General features: G+C 38.2%; 5 protein-coding genes across 9 annotated transcripts; 4 read left to right on the top strand and 1 right to left on the bottom strand.

The window, feature by feature from the left end:
• Positions 1–3,887: 3,887 nt before the first annotated feature.
• On the bottom strand, positions 3,888–4,968 carry LOC141835251 (chaperone protein dnaJ 20, chloroplastic-like). The gene has a single exon (XM_074722686.1). The coding sequence runs from the start codon at positions 4,758–4,760 to the stop codon at positions 4,200–4,202; it is 561 nt and encodes a 186-aa protein (XP_074578787.1). The 5' UTR covers positions 4,761–4,968; the 3' UTR covers positions 3,888–4,199.
• Positions 4,969–7,829: 2,861 nt separating this feature from the next.
• LOC141834918 (chaperone protein dnaJ 20, chloroplastic-like) lies at positions 7,830–8,829 on the top strand. Its single transcript, XM_074722312.1, has one exon. The coding sequence runs from the start codon at positions 7,982–7,984 to the stop codon at positions 8,531–8,533; it is 552 nt and encodes a 183-aa protein (XP_074578413.1). The 5' UTR covers positions 7,830–7,981; the 3' UTR covers positions 8,534–8,829.
• Positions 8,830–14,351: 5,522 nt separating this feature from the next.
• LOC141834332 (chaperone protein dnaJ 20, chloroplastic-like) lies at positions 14,352–15,202 on the top strand. Its single transcript, XM_074721709.1, has one exon. It carries the CDS (start codon positions 14,417–14,419, stop codon positions 15,020–15,022), a length of 606 nt encoding a protein of 201 aa, XP_074577810.1. The 5' UTR covers positions 14,352–14,416; the 3' UTR covers positions 15,023–15,202.
• A 4,138-nt stretch (positions 15,203–19,340) lies between these two features.
• LOC141834322 (non-specific lipid transfer protein GPI-anchored 12-like) lies at positions 19,341–20,254 on the top strand. Its single transcript, XM_074721697.1, has 3 exons — positions 19,341–19,686; positions 19,768–19,815; positions 19,892–20,254. Exons 1-3 carry the CDS (start codon positions 19,341–19,343, stop codon positions 20,053–20,055), a joined length of 558 nt encoding a protein of 185 aa, XP_074577798.1. The 3' UTR covers positions 20,056–20,254.
• Positions 20,255–21,242: 988 nt separating this feature from the next.
• On the top strand, positions 21,243–25,638 carry LOC141834617 (protein ETHYLENE-INSENSITIVE 3-like 1a). Of its 5 annotated transcripts, none has more exons than XM_074721935.1 (2): positions 21,243–21,429; positions 23,457–25,638. In XM_074721935.1, the coding sequence occupies exon 2, from the start codon at positions 23,517–23,519 to the stop codon at positions 25,356–25,358; it is 1,842 nt and encodes a 613-aa protein (XP_074578036.1). In that variant the 5' UTR covers positions 21,243–21,429; positions 23,457–23,516; the 3' UTR covers positions 25,359–25,638. The 5 variants fall into 5 exon arrangements, with proteins under 5 accessions (XP_074578036.1, XP_074578040.1, XP_074578038.1 ...); XM_074721939.1 differs by lacking the exon at positions 21,243–21,429 and adding an exon at positions 21,536–21,861; XM_074721937.1 differs by lacking the exon at positions 21,243–21,429 and adding an exon at positions 21,905–22,011.
• Positions 25,639–25,828: the final 190 nt, after the last annotated feature.

Below are 25,828 nucleotides of genomic sequence, written 5' to 3'. Positions count from 1 at the left end.
AACATGATGTTAATAATCACAAGTTATGGGTATCCTTGCAAAATACTTTACCGTCAATATATTGACTTTTTTGTCCAGAATAATTATGATTTATTACACATGGAGTTATGTGGTGTTTAAAACTTTTTATCAAGTCTAAAAAGCAACTAATTTCATTGATTTTAGTAGACCTGCTCATTCACTAGTCGGATCCAAATCGGATTTAGTCCGGAATTTAAATTAAGTCAATGGGCTGGTTACCTATTGATCCATTTCAACAGATCAATATAGATAGGTGGGAGGTTATACCTAGGTATGACCTAAGACTTAAAGTATAGCTTATCAAATTAGGAGCAAGTGGGATCGACAAGAGTTTGGGAGCTCTTATCTAAGGAACTTTTGAATTTGAAGCAACTTAGATTGGAAAGTTCAAATTGAAGAGTTTCAGAAATCGACAGCTCAAACTAAAGGGCTTAAGTAGCTCGGCTTAAGAGGTCAGTCTATGGATTTTGATGTACCGACCCAACTCAAGAAATTGTCCCTTTGGGGAATAGAGAAAGCTACATTGATATAGGATAAAATTTAGTCCATAGTTTTTCTTTTCTTGAGATGATTATTACGACTTTAAAGATATAAATTAAAAAAAAACTTCTTAATATTAGTACTAATTTTTATATGAAACTTTTGATGAAATAATTAAGTTTTTATTTTTTTTCTTGAGATGATTCTATTCAATTTGATTCAATTTAAATTAGAAATTTAAAGTTTTTATTTTAATTTAGAGTTGAAATGGATGAAGATAAGATTCTAAAATTTAAATGGACCCTTTGATAAAAACTGAAATATGATGCGGTCTTGATAAATCTAAAAATTAAAAAAAATCTGAGTCTTCTTCTGCTTGCTATCGGCAAGACACAGAAAACCCAAATTTTGATAAAATTGGGGAAGGTGCTTAAAGATTACAATCGGCTACGGTGCAGCGGTACAGTTTTCGTAGTTTTCGAATGAATTTTTGAAGTTTGACTTCCGAAAAATGGATCATCCATTGTGAGCGTTTCCTAATTTACTTTAACAGTCTATAGAAAATATTTATGGGATTAAATCGATCATCCTTAATTGATTCGAGGACATACTTAATGTAAATTTAAAAATAAAATAAAAACTACAAAATCTTTTTCCCGTGTTAGAGGCGACGGCCAGATCCTGTTCTTCTTCCGGATCCAGCGAGCTTACGACTGTTTAACTGCAATCTACTTTTGTAAATTGTTGGCAGCTGTCGCTGTCGGTGGTTGGATTTTTGGAGGATCCAGCTCCAAACAAAGATGGGATCTAACGGAACCTTCCATTCTGATTTGATCGGTAATTGTTAGTTGTCACCGGGTAATTGTTACTTGTCACCAATGGAGTTGTTACCAGCTCCAAACAACGGTGCAGATTCCCGTCACAACATTTGTGATGGGAATTTTATTGTGACAAGTAGCTTTTTTCTTATTTATATAAGCAAATTGCTTTTTATTTATTTATTTATCTCTCTCTTTTTTCAAATGACATTTTTACCTTTTTTCTTTATTTTTTATTTTATTTTACTTATATATATATTTTTTATTTTTAATTTAGTTTTATTTTTTAAATTAATTTTGTTTATTATTTTTTCATTAATACTTATATATATATTTAATTTTATTTATTTTTGTTTATTTTTATTTTTAAATTAATTTTGTTTATTATTTTTTAAATTTTATTTAAATTTTATTTAGTTTTATTTCTTTAATCAATTTTGTTTATTATGTTTTTATCAAATTTTTTTATTTTGTATTTTATATAATTTTTAATCTAGGTCAGAATCTCTCTTTTTTTTTAAATTACCTTCCTAATTCGATACTTAAAAAAGAAAAATAAAAGCTAAATAAAACTTATTATTAAGATGCACTGTTGCTTATTAAAAACTAAATAAGACTAAATTAAATAAACAAAATAATAAACAAAATTGATTACAAAATAAAATTAAATAAAAATTAAATAAAATTAAAAAAATATTGTATTGATGAAAAAAATAATAAATTAAATTAATTAAAAAATAAAACTAAATAAAATTAAAAATATATGAGAACTATTTTTAAATAAAATTAATTAAAAATAAAACTAAATAAAAATTTAAAAAATAAATAAATAAATAAATAAAAAGAAATGATAGAAAGGTTATTAGAATGGAAGAGAGAGGAAGTGGGAAGGGAGATGCGGTATCAGAGATGGGAAAAGCAGCTCTCTTATATAATATTATTATGAAAAAAGCTACTTGTCACAATAAAATTCCCATCACAAATGTTGTGACGGGAATCTGCACCGTTGGATTTTAAAATTAAGATTAAATTCTAATTGTAGATTGAATGGATGATTGTGATTGAATGGGTGATTGTGATTGAACGGTCCAGATTCCCATCACAAATTTGTGACAGAAATATGTTGTGACAAGTAGCATCACTCTATAAACAAACGATCCAAGTTACCATCACTTTGGAAGCTTGGATCCTCGGCAGTTGGCAATTCTATGCATCCAACTCGTTGAACTAGTGCCACGTAGTCCGCCCATCGCACACCAAAAATGACCTAAAATCTGACAAATAGGCCGGAGAATTAATGTCTCATCTACTCGTGTACAATTTTATGTTTACCATAGATTTCCATGTGATGATTAATTAGAAGCTTCCATTGATAGCGACGGTTATGAGGTTTCCATCCTGGTATTGATTTTCACCACAAAGCCACTTTATGTTTCACAAGAATCCTGTTAAAAATGAGAGAGTAAATATGGAGATCAATTAGCAAGCAAGCAATTTACACTTGCAAATTTTTAAGAAGCATGGGAATGAAAAAAAAAAACTATGGACTAAATTTTATCTTATATCTATGTAGCTTTCTCTATTTCAAGATCCAAACCCAAAGGGACAACCTCTTGAGTTGAGTCGGTACATCAGAATCCATAGACTGACCTCTTAAGCCGAGCTACTTAAGCCCTTTAGTCTGAGCTCTCTAGGTCTGAAACTCTTCAATTTGAACTTTGCAATCTAAGTTGCTTCAAATTCAAAAGTTCCTTAGATAATTAAGTAAGCTTCCAAACTCTTGAGGATTAGCCATGTGGCCTCTCATCCCACTTGCTCCTAATTTGATAAGCTATACTTTGAGTCTTAGGTCATACCTAGGTATAACCTCCCACCTATCTATATTTATAATAATTAAGTATATACTAAAAAAATAGGAATATATATATCTCTCTCTCTATGTATTTTTTATTCTTCTAATGCTTTTTGCCTTCTTTCTATTTTTCACATGTTTATGACTTAAAGCGAGAGACTTAAGTTTTTAAAAAACCATTAATTGGCTTCTTAGTTCAAAAATTCATAATTAAAAGCAAAAAAAATTCTTTAACTCGACAATAGAATCTTCAAGTCAAATACTAGATCTACACTCATTACTAGATTTTTTTTTAATAACTCTATAACAATTGATAAATCATTGCATCCTGTTAGCTATTTAGTAACTCCCTATGTTCCTCATAATTCTTTAAATATTTTAACATTCAATTAAAACAAAATAAATTTTAAAAGAAAGAAATAGATGTATAAAATTTTCAATTTAAAATAATTATAATAGACATTAAAGATATCAAATATATTTTAATTAAAATTTAATGTCAAATATATAATTAGGTACTAATAATCATCCATCAAACACATAATTTACATTTGATTTAATAATAATATTTTAAAATAGTCCAACTAAATTCAATTGACAAAATATATTATCTATTTTAAAAAATTGTTCTCAATAAATAAAGATATATGTCTATTTTAATTTTTTTTGATATGTGCAAATGATTTAATATTTTTGGGAAAAACAAATAAAAGGTGTTGTTAACTAGAAATTCCTTTCTTTTCATTTTCCAATAGTAGAAAATCAAAATTTACAACTTCGAAAAAGTTAGGCCTCAATTAGTCTTGTTTGGTGACAAAACCATATATACAAGGGGGTAAATGAAAAATATCAAGATTCGTAGGAGATCTCGGTGACCTCCATGAATCAACGGCTGGATTTCCTGTTGTAGATTTCGAGATCCAAGTTTAAGATTCGGAGACATTTCCATCGAGCCGCCGCCTCGAGCCAATCGATTTGAGAATCACTTGATCGTAGCCGTCGGCAACCGCCGCCAGGAGCTCATTCCACTAAACGGCCGCCTCTGCCGCGCCGCCGGCGACCCTCCTCGCGCGTCCGCCCCACGTCTCCTCTCCGACGGTATCCGCCGCGGCCGACCGCCGCCGGAGCCCATCCAGCTGCGCGTCCCAGTTTCCGAACGCCGTGGCGCCGCCCTCGCGCCGCCGAGCGCGGCCCTCGCGGAAGGCCGGGCCTGCCCCGACGGCCGCGGCCCAGCGGTCGCCGGAGAGGGAGAGGTCGTAGTCGCGGCGACGAGCGGGGTCGGACAGCACCTCGAAGGCCTCCCGCGCCTCCATGAAGCGTTCCGCGTAGCGGCGCTCCTCTCCGGCAGATCGGCACGCGTCGGGGTGCCACCGCAGGGCCAGCCGCCGGTAGGCCGCGCGGATCTCTTGCGCCCCGGCGGTGTGTGACACCGAGAGCAGGTCGTACATGGTGGCCGGCGCCAGAGAGGCCACCGCGGCGGCGGAGGCACAGACCCGGAATCGAGGAGCTCTTCTGGTGCTGGGAACAGGGGAGAAGGTGGATTTTTCGCACGCCGGAGAAGCAGCAGAGAGAGCAAAAATCGCCGCCATTTTTTAGCAAGAATTTGTTTCTGTCGTAAAGGAGGTGAAATTAATTACATGAATGAAGAAAAAATTACAGAGATGGAATGCAGATTTATACAGTTTCGAGGAGTTCTTGTGAATTGGAAGAATTGAAACCCACAGAAAATAGAGACACACAGAGAGAAAAGGCTTCTAGAATGATTCCCTTGTTGATTAGTTTTTTATTAAAAAAATAAAAGTATTTTAGAAAAGAGATGAACAAGTGCAAAATGAAATTTTTACCATTTATTCATATTTGCCTGCATACTGACGAAGAAATGATACTTACCAGTAATTTAGTTTGATACTACAACAACAACAACCAAGCTTTATCCCACTGTGGGGCCGATTATCCCACTAAGTGGGGTCGGCCAGTAATTTAGTTTGATCTAAATAAAAAATCTGTCCAATTTAAAAGAAGTTTTAAATGATGTTTTATGAATATTTTACATGTTTTACATACCTATTACTTTTTCGTTCTTCCAAGACGGCTTAAGCTAATATTATATCGATGTAGAGATACGTTGATTTCATTAATTTTAATAATTGATACCAAAGTTATTTATATGGAACCATATGAGTACCCTCATAAAAAAAAAAAGAAAGAAGATAGAAAAAGTTTAGACCATAGAAATAATGATAGAAGACTTTTAATAATCATTTGTTTAAGAAAATAATTATTAGAATATAATAAAAATTTCACATTGAAAATATATAGAAAAGATTATGAATTTATAAGATAAAAGATATCTAAAATCTTATATAAAATTTAAAAATAAAATTATGAAAATTTAGGACTATTGTGAAAATATATTGATTCTGTTCCCTTCATTTGGGGTCAAAAATTAATTTTTAAATATTTTAAAATAATTATTTAATTAATTTTGATAGATATTTTAGAGGTTCCCTTCATTGCTTAAATATTTCAGAGGGGCAAAAATTAATTTTGATAGATATTTTAGAGGTTCCCTTCATTTGGGGGCAAAAATTAATTCTTAAATATTTCAAAATAATTACTTGATTAATTTTGATAGATATTTAAGATGTTCCCTTCATTTGGGGGCAAAAATTAATTCTTAAGTATTTCAAAATAATTACTTGATTAATTTTTGATAGATATTTTTCCAAGTCACATCAAGATGCCCTTAAAACAAAACAATCACTACTCTTGTACATTTATTAGATTAAATGTCATTGTTAGTATGGAATGGCTGATCAGTTGAGCCAAGTGCAACTTGATTAGTACAACTTCATAAACTTTTCCCCCAAAAGCAAACTAATAAAAAATTAGGCAACGTAACCCATTTGTTAAGCAGTCCAAAGTATAGTTGCAACATAGTCATCAACTTAAATTGTTCATTATCACCACATTGCAATAAACTATTGAACAGGCTTGTTTCATAAACAATATCTTGCGGTTGGGCAATCAATTGCTAACCGTCCTTTAATTTGTTTTTTTTTAATTTTTAAATTGTCCTCGTTTTCAACTGTATATGTGCCTTCAAAGATTCTAAATTAGTTATTATAATCACCTTTCAACAACACAAGGTCATTAAAATAAATCATTGGTATTTGATCGAACGATGTAATAATTAAAATAATTGAGGATAAATTTGTTATAATTTTAAAATTACAAACTCCATTTTGATAATTTAAGATCTCTTTTAAGCATTTTGAAAAAAAAAGAAGTGATTGGTTGAAAGGGGATGATAATCCCAATTTCATGTTAATTTTTAAAACCCCAAGTTTGCTTTCAAATGGCTTATAAATTTAGAATTGAAGATTTTAATTATCATTAGTTTTTGAATATTCACTAATTGATTTATAAAATAAATTATGTCTCAGTAATAAAAATTTAACATCAAACAAATTCATAATTTTAATATAAGTTAAATAAAGTTAATTCTTAATCTACTTAATCCACAACGTACGTGGCGTTATAACGCCATGGGCTCCACTGCCACGTGGTAGTCGATCAGGTGATCGACTACCACCACCTGATTGTGAAAATAAAAAAATAAAAAAAATGTATGGCCCACCACTGTCACCGATTAACGCGTTCAGAACTCTGAACGCGTTATACCTCACTCCTCCACGTCCGTTGTTAACGCGCGGATGCTCTTATAATTTACATTATTATTTGATTTATTTAACGACTTCTATAAAATTCATACGACAGATCAAAAGAATTGTTATTAATTTTTAAATTATTTTTAGATAAATCACCGCAGATTACTAATTTATTTTTCGCAATTATTTATGAATTTTCTGAAAATACATTTATAGAGCCGCAGGATGGAGAAACTTGCCGCGGCATAAATCGGCGCCTGGGCAGTTTGCCGCGGTTTTGAGTCGGCGCCTCGGTGGATTCATCAAAACCCAACTCACTTGCCGCGGTTCGGCGCCCCGGTGGATTCATCAAAATCCAACTCACTGGCCGCTGTTTTAAGTCGGCGCCTCGGTGGATTCGCCAAAATCCAAATCGCGACAGAGACGGCGACAGCGACGGCGAATAAAATCGCACAAGTAAATCGATAGATTAGATCGTTAGGTGAGAGAAGCTTGTTGGATCTGGAAGGTAGATATCCAATTTTATCAAAAGACGACACGTGCGATTGCTGTCATCGACTTGGCTTCTCACTTACTGCTATTTTGCTTCGTCTTATCCGTCTCGTTTCCCTGTTGGCGTTGCGCTTGCAAGCTTCAGGAAGAATGCTAGCTTATCCAGAAGTCCAACCTACCTTACATTATATTGGTATTTTAATTTTAATTTTATTTTTATTTTTTCATTTTTTGATCATCCTTTTAAAACTAGATTAGATTAGGCAAAGTTGTAGATCTTAGATAAGATAATTAAGGTTAATCTGGATTATGTACAAGAGAACTAAAAAGACAGCCAGCTTTAATCTGTCTACCTGTTACCTGTTAAGAGGTTTTATTCACAAACCGCGGTGGTTTAATGGTTTTCGACGTAGAAGTCGATGCTAATTACCAAAGGAAGCATTCTAGAAGCCCACATGATTAAATTAGAGAGGTTGTTGATGAAGAGTATCAGATTGAAGTCACCATCGAGCTTTTCTTCGCCCTTTTTCCTTCTTCCCCCTCCCGCGATTTCAGTCTGTATAAATCTCCATGGCGTCTCTGAACCCACTTCATCATCCAAATTCCAGACAACATCAGTAAAGCAGTTCTTGTAGCTTCACAAAAAAATGGCAGTTTTTGCTCTTTCATGCCCCCCTAATTCCTTGTACAGATCTTCCTTCTCTCCGATCCCCACCAAAACAGCAGCCGCTCCTCGATTCAGGGTCTCTGCCTCGGCCACCCCGGCGGCGCAGGCCACCATGTACGACCTGCTCTCGGTGTCACATACCGCCGGCGCCAGCGAGATCCGCGCGGCGTACCGGCGGCTGGCCCTGCAGTGGCACCCGGACGCGTGCCGCTCGGCGGGGGAGGAGCGCCGCTACGCGGAACGCTTCATGGAGGCGCGGGAGGCCTATGAGGTGCTCTCCGACCCCGCCCGCCGCCGCAGCTACGACCTCGCACTCTCCGGCGACCGCTGGGCCGCCGCGGTCGGCGCCGGCCCGGCCTTCCGCGAGGGCCGCGGTCGGCGGCGGGAGGCCGGCGTCACGGTGTTCGGGAACTGGGACGAGCAGCTGGACGGGCTCCGGCGGCGGTCTGCCGTGACGGAGGCCGACGGGAAGGAGACCTGGGGCGGCCGAGTGAGGAGGGGCGCCCGCGGCGCCGCGGAGGCCGCTGTCTAAGTGGGGCGGCTCCATGGCGCAGATGGGTATCAAATCGTCTCGATCGGATCGAGCGACTGATCGACAGATTTGCCGGCGGCGGCGGCTCGACGGAACGATCAAACACACGCGGCCTTCGAATCTAGGAGGGATCTCAAAATCAATGACAAGAAAAATGCTAACTCAGTCAGTTGATCAACGGAGCTCTCCAAGATCTTCAATTGTGACCTTCAATTCTCATGGACTGTATTTTTTTCTTTTGGTGATTTCAGACACCAAAATAAATTGAGATATATATTCGTGCAAATTGAAATATCTATATGTGAAATCCCTTTTTAGTTACAAGGAATTGGTTGAATTAAAAAATAAACATCTTTAGGTTCAAGAGAAGAGCTTATAATAATCATTCTTATTACGAATTGGATGGCAACAAATTAACCTCAGTTTGTTTTTGCTTGGGCTATTATCCATTTTTTAAAAAAATAAAAAATAAAAACTAGCAAATCTAAGTAGAGTGACCTGTGCGAATAAGAAGAGGTTAAATAGTTTTTTTATCTCGATTTTATGATAGTTTTTTTTATTTTATGATCATCTATAAAAAGTTAATCAGAAATAAAATATATAATAAAAGAAAATATAAATATAAAATAAATCAATATTACATGTACAATATTAATATTAAGATTTTATTTGATTGATCATCTTTTAACATGATTATTTTAAAACTTAGTCTTAATAATCTACTGATATCTTCCTAATGCGAAGAAATCTTTTATAACTTATTTTTTTAATAACATTAAAACATAACAAATATATAAATATAAATATAAATAATAACGTTATATAAATCTTTATTTTGAATGCTTCTTTATCGTTTTGAATTGTTTCTTGATGGTAGAAAATGCAGTAGCATTTTATCTCCAAATCTCTCAAGAATCGATCGGTACCTTCAAATCTTTATGAAATCCTCTTTTATAATATTGCTTTCGAAATGAAAATTACTTAGTAATAGTATGTTAGACTCTCCTAATCAATTAATACTCTATGAATTCGATCGTTGCTTTAACCTACAACTTAACGGCTCAATTTTACATTAGCAATTGATAGCAATCGATTGGTAGCCATTAGTTGAGTCTAGCAATTCAATCGGCTAATTAACTTGCAAGCCTTCTTTTTTACCTCGTATCTCAAATTTGAGGTTTAGAATTAGCAATCGATTGCTATTTTTTGGCAATCAATTGTTATATCTATTTTAGTTTTTTTAAGGCTAAATTCTCGTTTCACCTAGTAACCGATTGATTTCAATTTATTAGGATTTTTCATTACCCAATATCCGATAAACATTAAGACTTCGTCATTATCTAATATTCGATTACTCTTGATTTGTCAGGACTTCATTCATATGCCAAGTGTTCGATTCTTCATGATCCACTTGGATTTCACGCTTTGCTAACTACTTGTTGGACTTTCCTCATTATTAAGTATCCGGTCCTCTATAATCCACTTGAATTTTTCTCTTGCCGATTCCGTATTTGACTTCTGATTAAGTGTTCAGTCAACCGTAACCCATTTAAATTTTTCTTTCATATGCCAAGTGTTCGATCAACCGTGACTTGGACTTTTGTTATCTCCAATCACTACTAAGTGTCCAATTAATCTTGATTCACTTGGATTTTTTTTCTGATCGAGTATCCGATCAATTTGACCTACTTGATTTTTTACTTAAACACGTACCATTTGCTGAACCATATTCATCATGTTATGTATCCAGTCAGCCTTGACCTATACTTGACGTCTTACTCGACCACTTAACATAGATCAAATATCAAAATCAAACACCAAAACCTAACTCGAGTCAACTGAAGCTTGATCAATCTGATCAACATTGACTATAGGTCAATTGCACAAACCATTTAGCTCTACAAGGATTTAGTAAACCTAAGTAGGGCTGAGCCCTAATAGTCATGTGCATGCTACATTTGAAGTGGGCAAGGGTTGAATCTTGACGAAGCCGAGGCAATGCTCTCCTCCGTCGTGGCGAACTACAACTTATTGATTTACCTCCTCACAGATAGTCGTGAGACCGACCATATGAGACCGTTGGAGTGACGGATTCCACCTAATGGTCATGTGCAAGCAATGTGTTCCATATTGATAAAGAATTAATTATCTTTGCTTATTTTTCAAGGCTCGCTTTTCCTGAACTTCAACACCGTTGTTATGGGTTAGTACGCCAAGGTCAAGAAAGTTAAGATCTTGTCCAATTAGCAGCGACACGACAAAGGCAAGGCCTGATCTCATGGTCGACTGGTTCATATTGGCACCCAACCCCACAGCTAGCTCAGTTTATCACCTAGCTCTGCTCAAGGCCCGCAAGCTCTCCTAGCTGCCCGAGCACTCCTCTTTACTCAATGGTTGATCTTCGACTTGACCCCTTGGTCAACCGCCTAAACTCTCCCCTCTAGTTCAGTGGCCAATCTCTGACTCGATCACCTGATCAACCGCCCGAGCTCTCCTCTCTACTTAGTAGCCGATCTCCGACTCGACCCCTTGGTTAACTGCCCGAGCTCTCCACTCTAGTCTAGTGGCTGAGCTGCGTCTCATCTCCTTGATCAACCGACTTTGAGACCCACTTAGTGTTCCACTCGGTGCCCCACTAGCTTTGCTATCGAATGAATCTGTGATCTCCTCGCTAGAGGTAGACCCCTTCGTCAACTCAGCCTCTCTGAGCCCGCCCTTTTATCCAGACCGCTGCAAGAAGAACACGTGCAATGATATAATATTTGATGGTAGCTCACCTACCTCATCAGTACAACATGATTAACGCAGCAGGGTTCTGAACTATATCGAACATGGACAATAAGACATGCAGCAATGGGATATTCTCCTTACCGACAATGGGATAGTCTCCCCCAATGACTTCATATAATGGTCCTGCTCCTCACAGACGGAGAAATGCATACACACAATCAACACTTTCCTTCTCTAACATTTCTGGTTCTTCTTCTTCTTCATCTCCGGTTCACGGCCTAACTTGGCATCGGAGCGGTTAAACTAGGGCACCCCTGGCCTCTATTCTCACTACTCTTCTTCTCTTTGCAACTTGACAGGAGCCCTACCGTCTGCGGGTCTTGCGTGACTTCATCACCATTAGTCGGTCACTCATCCATAAGTGATTTCAAACAGAAACAACCATAATTTCCAACTTATTATGCACTGGATCATCATCGAATTCAAAGGAGACCTTGACTTAATTTATTATGAAGTTCAACTTCCCCTAAACCACGTACCGTTAGTAACAAAAAGGAATTAATGTGTTCCCCACCCAATCCGCCTGTTAATAATATAAAGAACCCCTTCTACCTCACAACACCTTGATTCCTAAGCTATTATGCATTCGTCCATTTTCTTAAACAAATACTAAAATTAAATAGGGTTTATTCCTAAAATTATAGAGGTGATTTTTACATAATTTGTGATCTTACGGAATTAAGGAACGTGTTCCCTTCCCTAACCATTTTGCCTTTCGATATAGAACTTCCTTCGCTCACACCCTTCGTCGTCTCCTGTTTCACAAAAACTATCTAGTCAAATTAATAAAGGTGAGCCGGACTTAATTTGCTGTGAAGGTCCACTTCTATCATATTGCCAAATGGAAGATTCGAATGGAATTCTCTAGCAAATTAAAAAATGTAATATATATATATATATATATATATATATATATATATATATATATATATATATATATATATATATACTTAAGGTCCTATTTGGCGTTCGCTAGTCCAACAGCGAGATCAAAATCACTTTCACAAACTTTTCCAAAGTGATGGAGCACCAATCGATCGATCGTTCATTAATCATTTCCCCATTGCAGTAAAATTTATAGTTTGCTTCAAAAATATACGACGCCGACCAATCAAATCGTGGTGGAGATTAGATCCGTTAGATGTTTGTTTGTTTGTTCGGAGTTGGATTCTTCAGAATCCAACCGCCGACGGCGACGGCGAATTGAATTTCCTTTAGCAAATCTATAAATTAGATCACAGTCACGTGTACGCCTGGAACTTGCTGGATCCAAAGGACGACAGACACGTGTACGCGATTTTATCAACTTTTAGTTTTTTCTTCTTATATTGTAATAATTATTATATAAAATTAATATTGAATGAGGAGAAGAAACGTGATCACAGTCGATTGCTTACTTGTCAAACTTGAGGAGCGAAATAAAAGTTTATGAAAATTATTATCGTCTATTTTCTTATTTAATGAGGAAAATGAATGCTCTTTAAGTTGACTACTTGCAAAACGCTTTGGACTCATGGGTCCGTCCTTTTGTGTTACATGAGGAGAATAATTGGCATTCAAGTCGACGACGAGTTTAGGGTCTCCAATTCACATTTTCACAAGTAAAAAAGCTTAACAACAAGTTTAGGGTCTCCAATTCACATTTTCACAAGTAAAAAAGCTTTAAAATGTAGATTAATCAAATAGGCAAGAGAAACAAGTTTGGTGGTGAGGTAGATGAAAGGATTACAAGCTAGCTAACACATAATAATTTAGAAAAATATGCTCACAATTACTTTACAAGGTTAGGTGGAGAAAAACTATAAGAAAGTAGGTTAGGTAAGTGCAAGGACGGAGTCGAGGAGGGGGCGATGGCGGCGGCCATCTCCTCAATTTTTTAATATAAAAAATATAGAAATATAAAAATGATGGATGAATGGAGGGTAATGACACGGTTACCCCCTTTATCAATCTACACACACATCTTTCATCTCCAATATGAAAGATGAAACGGTTACCCCCTTTATCAATCTACCCCCTTTATTATTATTATTATTATTATTATTATTTTGATTTACAAGGGGTATCTAGGCAGCTAGCACCAACTAGTCCCCTTGGCTGACCGGCCCTGCCCCACGGCCTTCAACGAGAGTTCCCACCGGTCAGCGAGGGTAAATCAGGAGGATTCACTGGCACCTACACTCCAGCCGATTACTAAATTGGGATCCACGTGCCTGATCAGCACAGCCGACTGCTACGCCCCAGGCATTAAACCCAGTGAGACGCATCCCGAAGGAATCGAACCGCGGAAGTGACCTATGGAGAGGGAATGCAGTTACGAGTGCGCCACGCCCCTGGGGCAATCTACCCCTTTATGATTCCATGCATGGGTAAGTAGGAGTGTTGCAAGCCAAACCTCTTATAATAATTTAATAATTAATAGTTTGAGTTGTATTTTATATATTTATTAATTATAATATTTAAAAATTATGATGGTAAATAACTCTACAACTTTGATAATTAATTTGATAAAACTTTATTTATATTTATTCAATATATATAATATTAATTAAATAAATAAAATTAAATAACTCATTAAATTAAATAAATAAAATTAAACACATAGATATTCAATTTATTAATATTCATGAATAAAAATTATGAATTATTCATGAAAAATATCAATAAACCTATAAAATTAAATTCATTAATCAACTAAATAAACTTAAAATATATTTAAAAATTAAATAATGAAATAAATTTGAATTAAAAGTTTAATAATATTTTAATGAATTAAACTTAAATTGAATCTAAAAACTCGAATAATTATTTAATTTATTTTATTTTTTAGAATTGATGAATAATCGGTGGTTCTAGAAGCCTGCAAAATCCTTAGTGTTTGTCCTTTTTATCTATTTTCTGCTTCTTCATTTGTTTTTTTGTTTATATAAAATTTCAACTTTGAAGTCACCATCAGAGTCCCTAGCAGCCTCGCTTGGCTAAACGCCAAAGAAACTCGATGAAATCTATTTAAAGCGGGGATCTTCTTCCAAGCGATTCACCCCCATCAGGTCAGCTCGATTGTTTCCTTGCCAAGCAGCGAGCATATCAATCATGGTTTCGCTCGCTTCGCCCGTCTCTCCCGCCCCCGTCGCCGCCGCCAGCCCCAGCACCCCTCGGCTCAGGCGCACCTTTTCCATCTCCCCCTCCGCCGCCAGCCCCAGAACCCCTCGGCTCAGGCGCACCCTTTCCATCTCCGCCTCCGCCGCCGTGTTCAGCGCTCCGGCGCCGGCCACCACCATGTACGACCTGCTCTCCGTGCCCAACACCGCGGGGGCAAACGAGATCCGGAGCGCCTACCGCCGACTGGCCCTGCTGTGGCATCCGGACGCGTGCCGCTCCGCGGGGGACGAGCGCCGCTACGCGGAGCGCTTCATGGAGGCGCGCGAGGCCTACGAGGTGCTCTCCGACCCCGTCCGCCGCCGCAACTACGACCTCTCCCTCTCCGGGGACCGCTGGGCCGCCGCCGTCGGCGCCGCCACGGCCTTCCGTGAGGGCCGCCCGCGCAGGCAGGAGGCTGGCGTCACTGCGTTCGGGAACTGGGACACGCAGCTCGACGGGCTCGGGAGGAGGTCCGCCGTGGCGGAGACCGGCGAGGAGACCTGGGGCGGCCGCCTGCGCCGCGCCCGCCGCGCTCGCCCTGCCGAGCAGTACGCTTGATGTTTGGATTTGTTGCTATAAATAGGACGGCTGTGATCGTCCAAGTGCTTTAGATCATATCGTGTTTTGTAAATGAACGATCAAGATCTACGCGTGTGCAAGTGTGGTAAACCAAGTGATCGCATGTATCGATCAATAAATTATCTAGCCTTTATCATAAAAATAGATTTTTTTTGCAAATTTAAAATAAAAAAGAACGTTAAAAAAGGAAAATAGTAGCAAAGAAAATAGCATATCTAAGGCTTAAAAAATCTATAATACAATTTTCCTTAATGACAATACAAACTTTCAAACTTAAATAACTCGGCATGAACTCAAAGTTGTGTGAATTATATAAAAAGAATACCCACCGTAAACAAAGGAACAGTCCAATATGTTTATCTTATCGTCAAAAGATTCTGAAATCATGTGAAAAAAAAAGTCTATGCCAACAAACCTAATAAGAATCGTAGAGGACAAAAGCATTTAAATTAACTTTTCATAGATGAGCAACTTTGGTTGCTATATGTTTCTCCTTTGTTCCTTTAGTCAAATTTAGACAAGTTATTGGAATTGGAAACAGTAATGAGTCACCTTCCACTGAGCCACACATTATCTTCTCCTTTTATATATAATTCCTATTATCCTTATCTTCTTCCTTTCTCACATCAGATTCAGATCTATCTGTATTTATATCCATTATGGCTCTTGTTAATCTTCAATGATAGAATCATTAGAGAAAAAAAAGAAGAAAAATGATTATTAGATTTTACAAGAAGAAGAAAATACCAAATTGACTTAGGCAAGTGATGTGTAGTTGCTTCTTAACTACCTGTTCAATGCATGCGTTCATGTATATCTCGGCAATTATATTGAGTTTACTTTCATCATCTGGTTTAACTCAGCAATTTAAGTTTTTTCTTTCAGCAGGTAGAGACGTGCTAATCCAGCAATTATATTGAGTTTACTCCTCATAAAATGGATCTAAATAATTAAAAAATCTGACTGAATTACACATATAATAAAGGAGAAGTAAACATCAAACTGACCAAGTCAAGTGATGTGCAGCAGGTGCTTGTTCAAAGGGTAGACCTTTCCACAGAAGAGTAAGCAAAGATGTGTTCCTCAAGCAGACTGTAACTGTTTTGTTTTTCAAAGTAACTTCGTTCACACTTTGATCTCTGAAATGATAAAGAAACAGTAAAATTCTCGGAAAGGTTGATATCAGTCAAGCAGAGAGCATGTGAAAAGTTAAATTTATCATCACTTTCATTCAGTCACAATCGTTCGGTGAGAGGTCAGATCGATCAGTGGAGGGGAAAAAATGCAATCTATTAATAAAGTAGTAAAATAATAATAATTTCGGTGTTTTCCAGCCAGGCGACCGACGACTTAAGCCAGACTGGTCGCCATGAAGTTCGACAGGAAAAGCACGCAATTGTTGACAAAATGCAAGAGAAGAATCATCAGTAGCGTGCGCCACAAATTAATTGAAAACGATATGTAATTTATGTGAATAACAATGACAGGTAACCACCTCTCATAAATTTACGAACAGTTGGTTTTATTTCGATAGAAAATTAGATAAGATAGAAGTAATTATTTAAAGAGCTCTGGGGGCATCGAATATGAAGTTAAGAATTTGTCAAGCAACAAAACAAGTTTGTTCTTCTTGTCCCGATGCAGAAACAAATTTTTTTTGGCTTCATTCTTCTTATAAAAATGATACTTTTGTTCTTTTTGAAGAGGAAAGGTATCGGTTTGGTTGGAAACATGATAAAAGGATGGGCACCAACTAAGAACCACAAAATGATCAGGTAGATCAAACATACATAATAACATACATACATACATATAAAAGATGTTGCTACGGATATCAGCACAGATGATTCCATAAACTTCGCTGGTTGTCTCACCCCTTGTTACGGGTAAAGTTCCCCGGGATTTACTTCTCTTTCTGAAAGTGAAAGGTTAACTAGGAGGAAAAGGAATTAATGTTGCTGCATCCAGTCAAGCTCTGGCTGTAGACACGGACTGGGCATTAAGGACCATGACAAGGAAAGGACAGTTTTTTGACATAGTCCAAGCCGACAACGTGTGATGAACATAAATTTGAAAATTAATAATAATAATTAACATTGACAGTTGGCTAATCTTCAATTAGCAGCACGATGTGACAGCAAGGCTGGGCACAAAGTATCATCAGCTCATGGCACAATGTGGCCCATGGGCCGAGCTAGGTCGTGGATTATCTGGCCTGATTGCCATGTTGATGTCCAATTTTATGTTTTAATTCGACATCTATCATTGAAAATTTTTAAGATATAATTTAGCATTTTTAAATGTATATATCCACCATAATCTTAATCTCTGCTTGTTTACTGAAGGAGCAACATCAAGATACAAAAGATTTTTGAGGGTTTCACTTTCACTTACAAGTGACAACAGAATGAAATAAATCATAGTTTTCCTCTTAGCCACAGGTAGTTTCAATTAGATTCACATACAATTATCCTAAAATCTTTCACAGTGTTTCTCATGGGGTTCATGGAGGTTTTATCAATCTTACAACACTACGGGGAGTTGACAAAACCAAATCTGAGAAACCAAACTGAACAAAACTGACAGTATTTGGTTGATCAGTTTGACAGATTGGTTGGATTCGATGCGAGAAACTGGATTTGGCACTTTATCGACTCACAAGGTTTGGTAGTTTGTTTGGTGTTTTTGTTTATGATATGGTGTGACAGCACTTCTGATCAATGCTTTGATGCTACTGTATAGTTGATGTTTGCTAGGAGAGTGTTAAGTAAGCACAGAAGTAGATTGTGATCTGACTAGAACCAGATGGCATTTTCTCTTCTCTGCTATGTCTTTCATCCATCACTGTTCCTTACAAGGAATGCCTAGTTTGATTACCAAGGTGTCTTTTTAAAGAAAGTTCTTATAAGGGTTATTTGCTCGGATTATAATCAAAATTTTACATTGAAACTTTATGAGTTTATAAGATGAAAGATATCTCAATTGATAAGAGACCATTTAAGTAAAGTAAAAAAATAAAATCACGAGGACTTAGACTTAAAACACACAATATTATATAATTATGGAAATATATTAATTCTATCGATCTAAACAATTGGTATTAGAGTCATAGTCCATATAGAGCCATATGAAAAAACTCAAGAAAAAAATAAAAAAGGTATGAGAGCTCTAAACCATGGGGATAATAGTAGGAGGTTCTCGGTAAAATCCATGATAAGCTCTTGAGGTATAAGTCCTAATAGGTCAGCTGAACTAAATATTAGACGACAATTTTGACAGATCAAGAGGATTAAATATCGAGGTAAAAACAACCTAATGGATCAAGAGATCGGACGTTAAGTTAACCTTGATTAGAATACAGTGATCTTTCGTTTGAGGGGTGGATTATTAAGATTACAATCAAAGTTTCATATTGAAAATATATAGAGAATATCATAAATTTATAAAATAAAAGATATGTCTATTAATATGAAGTCTTTAGATAAAGTTTAAAAATAAAATTATAGAGCAGTCTAAAATGGACAATAGGATATGTTGATTCCATTGGCTCATATAACAAGTTTCGCTTGAAATCACACTGCATTATTCGCCAGCAGACAGGAGCTTAGATATAACCATTGACATTTGACACTCACCTGGTGGATTATTGTACTTGCTATCCCTCCTCAACCAGACAACCACAAATGGAATTTGAATCAATATAGCTAGCGTGATCATTGGATCTATTCTGCCTACATATCATTTCAAACCTACTGTCGCACTTTGATCATTCATTATCAAGAAATCGACTTTATGCTCTTGACATCTCAGCAACTTGCCTGATGAATTTCTGCAGTCGGCATGCTTGTCTAGACTAGAGCAGGTGATCTGACCTAAACAACCTGCATTTGTAGTACTGTGCAGTATGCCATGCATTGTGTAAATTTCAGGCTCCAAAATTTTACGATTTGCTAACCTTTGGGGGTTTACAATGGGCATTTAAACTTTCGTTTGTTTTTCTTTCTGCAGTGTGTTTCACTCATTCTTCATGATTTGTTTGGATTTGGATTATATCGAATCTGAACAATAAGCAGATAAGCATAATTACTGATGGCAGAGGTACAACTAGTTCATGTGGATTTCTGTGTGAGTGGTTGAATTACTGACAGCAGAGGTACCAGTTCATGTGATCTCCCAAGAGCAGCAACATTCACCGCTGCCCATCGCCACCACTGTGCATGACTCCATTAATACCCACCCCTCGACTTACTACTCCATGTCGAACACGTGCTGCGCGTCTTCCGACCCACCAGACCACATGTCGAACACTCGCCGGGGCATCCTCTCGCTCTTGGTCCATCTCTCCCTGCTCCGCGCCGCGCGGCCGCACGGGCCGTCGCCGGCCCCCGCGCCCTCAGGCGAGTGCGACGTGGCGCTGCAGAGCCTCTCGCGGTGCTCGACGTACGTGGAGGTGGGGAGCAACCTGAGCAGGCCGCAGAAGGGCTGCTGCCGCGCCGTCTCCGCCGTGGCGGGGGCCGACCCGGCCTGCCTCTGCGGGCTCATCGACGACTACCGAGGCTTCGGGGTGCGGGTCGACACCACCAGGGCCCTCATGCTCCCCTCCGCCTGCCGCGCGCCGCCGCCGCCGCCGAGTCTATGCGCAGGTGAACTTGAAAAAAAAGAATAACAAAAATCAAATCGTGTGCTCGCGATCTAATCGATACTGCCGGATTGCGCCTTTGCAGTTCTCGGAATGCCTGTCGCAACTGCCGTGCCACCATCGGAAGAACCAGGTAACGACGAACTCCTTTACTGTCTTTAATCAAAGAATTCGACGTTTGCATTTGGGGAGTTTTAAATCGCGCACAGGAACAGGATGCTGTGCCACGGGGGCACCGGCCGCGGCGGCGTCGCCACCGAGCAAGAACGGCGGTTGTAGATTAACGACCATGGTTTGGTGTGATCCTCGTTATGCCTTTTGTCTGGCGCTGCTGCTGCTCCTCCTGCTGTCGTACTCGTTCCCAAGCTCGTAGAACGTGAATCGTAGTCACGGCGCATAAAGCTTGTGATTAATTGATTGGAAAAATCCATTGCATCATGGGCTTGCAGACGCTGTGCGCTTGTGAACAATCTGAGAGAAAAAAGAAAAAAAAATTTGTTTTTGTGAAAGGCTAAAAGCTTCTGGCCGTGGTCATGTCGTGAATATCGTTGAAATCTACTGAAGAAAGTGAATTTGGTCAAATTCTCTGATCTGATACAACAGGTTGAAAGTCAAAGTCAAAGTCAAAGTCAAAGTCAAACAAAACGTGGGCTCATGTTGTCGGCGTCTCCGGACTCTATGGCATGGCCCACAATTCCTAAACATTAGCCCCACTAACAAAGGGGCCCTTTATTTCGCCTTCTGGTTCTGGTAATTGTGACTTGAGGTTGATACTTATCACCTGATCGATATGAATTGTATACATTATTATTATTATTATTTTTAATCTCTTTCTTTCCATTTTATGAAGTCAACTGACCCTAAAGCTAAGTAGTTGACTTTTTATAGATCCTCATAGTTACACAAAATATGTGTATTTTTTTTCAAGTTACACATATTACTCCAAGATGATGTGCTAATTTAAAATCTACAATTATGAGGATCGAACTTGGACACATTGGATTTGATGTTTGCTAGATTCATTAAACTTTGGATAATGCAAGGAACAATTGTATTAAATTAGGGAGAGGAAATATTTAAAAAGGCATTGAATTATATTAAGTTTCATTTTTTCTTCATTCGTATTCATTTTATCTGGTGGAAAAATCAGAATTGTCTTTTATTCCTATTAGTTTAAATTCAGTAAAAGAAATAAACCTCTATTTTCTTTTACTGATTTATTCACACAGAAATTTTTAATTTTTTATTCATTTATATTTATTAAATAGGAAAAAAAATCCAGCCCCTCGGGCGAATGTTACATTATCGAAGGGTAAAAGAGTAATTGCGGCGGAAAATTCCCACGTGCCCGTGGGCATCCCCACCCACCATGAGCCATGGACGAAGGAAGCGAGGCGTGGTAAAAATCGAGAGGCCGAGAAAGCGACGGAGTCCATGGAGATAAGAAGAAGAAGAGGAAGCGGAGTGGACTGTAGAGAGGACCACCACCTTCGCGGCCCTTTCCTATTATTTTTCCTGTTCCTTGATTTTCTGATCATTCCTTTAACTTTTTTGCCGTCTCTATCATCTCTCCCTCTATTCTCCGAGCCCATCCTTTATTTTCTTCGCTGATGTATCGCTCTCTGTCTTCCCTCTCTGATCTTCTCCAGCACTTCGCTCCTTGAATCCCTCCGGAAGCTAAGGAATCGTTGCCGAGTCGCGTTGAGGTGGAATTTACCGCGTTGCGGATGCGGACGTTAGATAAAAGGTGCGATTTTTGCTCGTGTTTTCGCCTAAAGGTTCCTCTTTCCCCTCTCTCTCTCTCTCTCCCTGAACGTTATCTGTGCTTTGGTTTCCCCTTGGTGGACTGGCATCTGGGGGTGGCGGCGTTGGGGATTGTGCTTGCTAAATGTTAATAGTGGTAGAAAGATGCCTTTTCGTCGTTGTTGTTCTGCTCGATCTTAGAAACAGATCAGATTCGATTTGCCGCCGATAATTTCTTGGATATTATGGAACTATTCCTTGTAGTTGGTTCATATTATTGCCTGTAAGGAATAAAGATTGGATTTTTTTTCTGGGGTTTTGGTTCGACTACTGTTGCAGCGAAGAATCCGCGTTGACATACTTTGTTTTAAGCATTTCTTACTCGTGATGCCGTGTGTTTCAGTTTGAGTAGAACATGTGGCCCCCTTTTAGCGAGGTAATTAATGAAGTTGACGAAGGCAATTTTCGTCCGGATCTTCTCATTTCCTCTGGGCACTTGCCCTAATTAAGATCTGGAGCTTACAATTTTAGTTCTATTCGAATGAATCTTAGTTGTTTTCTGATCGAAAGACTTAATTAAGATCTGGTCAGTAAGTTGCTACCGACCTGGGAAAGTTTGTGGTGTGTTTCTTTCTTTAGTCGACTTCATATCGTGTTAAGTCGAAATTATCAATGCTTTTTTTTAGCCAAAAAAATTATTGATGCTTCCTTTTTTTTGTCAAATTAATGCTTTCTTTGTTTGCTGGAGATTTATATGTTCGAGCTGCCATATTGAGCAATCAGAATATATCTGGTGCTTCCATTTGATTCATCTAAGAGAGCAATCAAGTGTTGCCTCTTTAAGATTTAGATTTGGATAATTTAGTTTTTGTTAAGCTTGTATGGTCTTCCGTGTCTTCATTACTACTTTTCTGTTATTGAGATGGATCTGTTGCTTCTGTAGATCTGGAAAGGAACTACTTCATATATTGTTCTAGTTTGATAAAAGAACATTATTCTTCGATCTGCATGTGTTTGTATTATCTTTTTGTATGTCTTGATTAATTTTGGCTGGACATTGAGTCAAAGTGGTTGTCTGCGGCTCTGCCCTTTGGTGTTAAATAATCACATAACTGTTCTCTAAGATCATATGTTTTGAAAACTATTCATATCAACATTGTTCTGGATGATCGGCTATTTCTATTAACTAAGTAGCTTTTTGGATATTAGCTTCTTTTAGGGCCTTGATACAGCTTTCACAGTTAACATCTCTATATGATATGCTCAGTAAGCTGTTCCAGCAAACATGACAGACCTATTAAAGTACTTTGTGAATCTTTTTGAAACCGTTTTCTCTTGATTATGGTTTTGCAAAGTTTTGGATTGCCGGTATTCTACCTATAAGTGAACCAAAAGGTTCCAGAATCCTTGAAGTTATTCCATCTGAAATGGTATGAAAATATGAATTGTTGAAACATTTAAAAGCACTCATGAATTTTACTACAACATAGGGGTTAAGTTCACAGAGTTTGTGGTTAAAGTTCACCTGTTCTAGGCAAACATGTTTGTCTGATTTAAAGTTCCCTGCTTCAAAGTGTTATCTCCTTATAAACTGCTTATGAACATTATATGGTTTTATCCATGTTAAGTCAATGTTATCTCCTAAATACATTCTGCAATCTGCAACCTGCAACTTAGAAAGTAAACACTATTTCCCTCAGTCATACATATGAAAAGATGTCTGCTTCATCTCAAGTTTATATCTTCTTGCTATGCACTTCCCCTTTGTTAATGAACACTTCATTCTTTGTTGTCGGTTACTAAATGCAACTTTTTGCTCATATGCTTTTAAATATTTTGTATCTGTTATTTTATTAGATTTTACTTTTTTGAATTAGATAATTTGGATAAAATATATGCATGAATTGCTTAGGAGTGTTTATAATCTTGTTTCACTGATAGTCCTTCTGCATTTAGATTCCCTTGATTTAAAGGAATCATGACTCTTTAGACACAACGTGATATATTCTCAAGCTTCTTTTTTCACTACAGGTTGAAACAACAAATGCTCGACACTAGTATATAAGCCTTCTATCTTTGCATCTTGTAGTTATGGGGGGATTATTAGTTGAAGACATGGTATATCCTTGCGGCTCAAATTATGCACAAATTTTTCCCTCCTATAATGAGAGGAGTATCAATTACAGTAGCTTCCTTCAGCCTTCAACCGTTGAATGCATGATGGGAGAAGGAGACCTTGTTGACATACCACCTGAAAAATTTGCTGAGGCTGGTGATGAAGAGAGTGATGAGGATATCGACATAGAAGAACTTGAACGGCGTATGTGGAGGGACCGTATGCGATTAAAGCGCTTAAAGGAGCAACAACAGAGCAAAACCAAGGATCTCGGTGATGCGGCTAAGCAATTTCAATCCCTAGAGCAGGCCCGTCGGAAGAAGATGTCTCGGGCACAGGATGGAATTCTCAAGTACATGCTGAAAATGATGGAGATATGCAAGGCTCAGGGCTTTGTCTATGGTATAATTCCTGAGAAAGGCAAGCCTGTCAGTGGTGCTTCTGATAATCTTAGGGGTTGGTGGAAAGAAAAGGTCAGGTTTGATCGGAATGGACCAGCTGCCATAGACAAATATCAGGTTGAGAATGGCATCCCTGCATCCAGCAGTGATTTCAACTCTGGAGCTGCCAGCTCTCACTCATTGCAGGAACTTCAAGACACGACATTGGGTTCTCTCCTGTCGGCTCTGATGCAGCACTGTGACCCACCACAGCGACGGTTTCCTCTTGAGAAAGGAATCCCACCGCCATGGTGGCCTACTGGGAGGGAGGAGTGGTGGGGTCAGTTAGGCATCCCAAATGAACAAGGGCCACCTCCTTACAAGAAGCCACATGATCTTAAAAAGGCTTGGAAGGTCAGTGTCTTGACAATGGTGATCAAGCACATGTCGCCTGATATTGAGAAGATCCGTAGGCTTGTTAGGCAGTCCAAATGCCTGCAAGACAAGATGACTGCCAAGGAGAGTGCAACATGGCTTGCAGTCCTTAAGAAGGAAGAGGAAATGTATATGAAGTTGCATCCAGATGCACACGCACCCCCATCCGCAAGGGCCGGTACTACTGGGGCATTCTCTTTCAACTCCAACAGCAGTGAGTATGATGTGGAAGGCATCGAAGAAGGCAAAAGCAACGATTTAGAATATAAGTTGGTCATGGAGAGTAACTCTTTCAAACTAGGAGTTAGTACAGGTAATGCAAAGATTGTTAAATCTGGTCCGATGAAGGAAGAAACTGAAACGCAATTATTTCAGAAGAGAACTTCTGTGGAGCCTGAACTCAATATAAACCACAGGATCTATACTTGTGAAAATGTGGTATGCCCACATGGTGATGTTCGCAATGGATTTCTCGATAGGAATGCTAGAAACAGCCACCAATACTTCTGCAAGTATCAAAACACTCTTCCTCCAGGTATTGGGATGACGAACAACAGCCTTCAGGCAACAGAGAACAAGTTTCCAGTATTTTCTTTGCCAGCAATTGCCCAGCCAAATCCTTCATCAATTGGATCATGTCAGAATCCAATCAACCTATCTGACTTGGGCATTCCTTCTGATGGGCAAAAAACAATTGATGAGTTAATGAACTTATATGAAAACAATGTTACTGGTAACAAGAACTTGAACTTGGGGGGTTTGACCATGTGCAAAGGCTCGAATGATCTTCGTCCTCAACATCAGATGGAATACAACTTATTTGAACAGGGCCCGGGAATTGGTGTGGAACTATTTGAAGAAGTTGGTGGCTTGGTGGAGCAATCTCAGTACATGGAGGAAAGCATGGTGCAGTTCCCTGGAATCAATTACTCTGCAGGTGCTATGCATGGGGGCATGGAGGCTTCTATGCAAAAGCAAGGTGGATTCAATTGGTTCTCTTGAGAGAAATGGTAGGGAAAATGATCATCTCCGCCAAAGCCGAATATAAAGGACCTTTCAATTTTGCTTATGGCGGTCTGCCTGTATTTAGATGTATGCATTGCTTTTCCTTGTATTATGCTGAACCAAATTCTAGGTTGTTGAGTATGCTCCTTCAGGATGAATCATTCCTTAAGATTCTGTTAGGACTATAGCTAATAGTGTTTGTATTTGCTGTGCTTACTGCTAAGTGCTCATCGATACTTTCAATCGATCAGCTATATATATATTCCATGCTTGAATACATAGTTCCATGTCATTCCTCATTTCGTGCTGCTTCTGTTTGAATACACAACTTCATAAATATCTGGTGTCAACTCTACAACTGCTGCTCTCCCTCAACTGTAGATTTACAGATTTCTCAATTATTGGTGCTTCAGTATTAATCACGTTCTGTTGTCCTGGACCTATTGATTCATCTGTGCAAAATGGGG

This window comes from Curcuma longa, chromosome 9 (genome assembly GCF_044706935.1).
Source record: "Curcuma longa cultivar G26 ecotype Majalengka, Jawa Barat chromosome 9, ITB_CL_G26_1.1, whole genome shotgun sequence".
Lineage (NCBI taxonomy): Eukaryota > Viridiplantae > Streptophyta > Magnoliopsida > Zingiberales > Zingiberaceae > Curcuma > Curcuma longa.
Note: the sequence above shows the minus strand (reverse complement) of the source record. Positions and strands in the feature narration are given on the sequence as shown.

Excerpts from the sequence above, each read along its gene's own strand:
- LOC141835251 (XM_074722686.1), bottom strand. The coding sequence starts at position 4,760 with ATGGCGGCGATTTTTGCTCTCTCTGCTGCTTCTCCGGCGTGCGAAAAA.
- LOC141834918 (XM_074722312.1), top strand. The coding sequence starts at position 7,982 with ATGGCAGTTTTTGCTCTTTCATGCCCCCCTAATTCCTTGTACAGATCT.
- LOC141834332 (XM_074721709.1), top strand. The coding sequence starts at position 14,417 with ATGGTTTCGCTCGCTTCGCCCGTCTCTCCCGCCCCCGTCGCCGCCGCC.
- LOC141834322 (XM_074721697.1), top strand. The coding sequence starts at position 19,341 with ATGTCGAACACTCGCCGGGGCATCCTCTCGCTCTTGGTCCATCTCTCC. Across the intron at positions 19,687-19,767 it reads GCCGCCGAGTCTATGCGCAG|TTCTCGGAATGCCTGTCGCA; the intron begins GTGAACTTGAAA and ends GCGCCTTTGCAG. Across the intron at positions 19,816-19,891 it reads GCCACCATCGGAAGAACCAG|GAACAGGATGCTGTGCCACG; the intron begins GTAACGACGAAC and ends AATCGCGCACAG.
- LOC141834617 (XM_074721935.1), top strand. The coding sequence starts at position 23,517 with ATGGGGGGATTATTAGTTGAAGACATGGTATATCCTTGCGGCTCAAAT.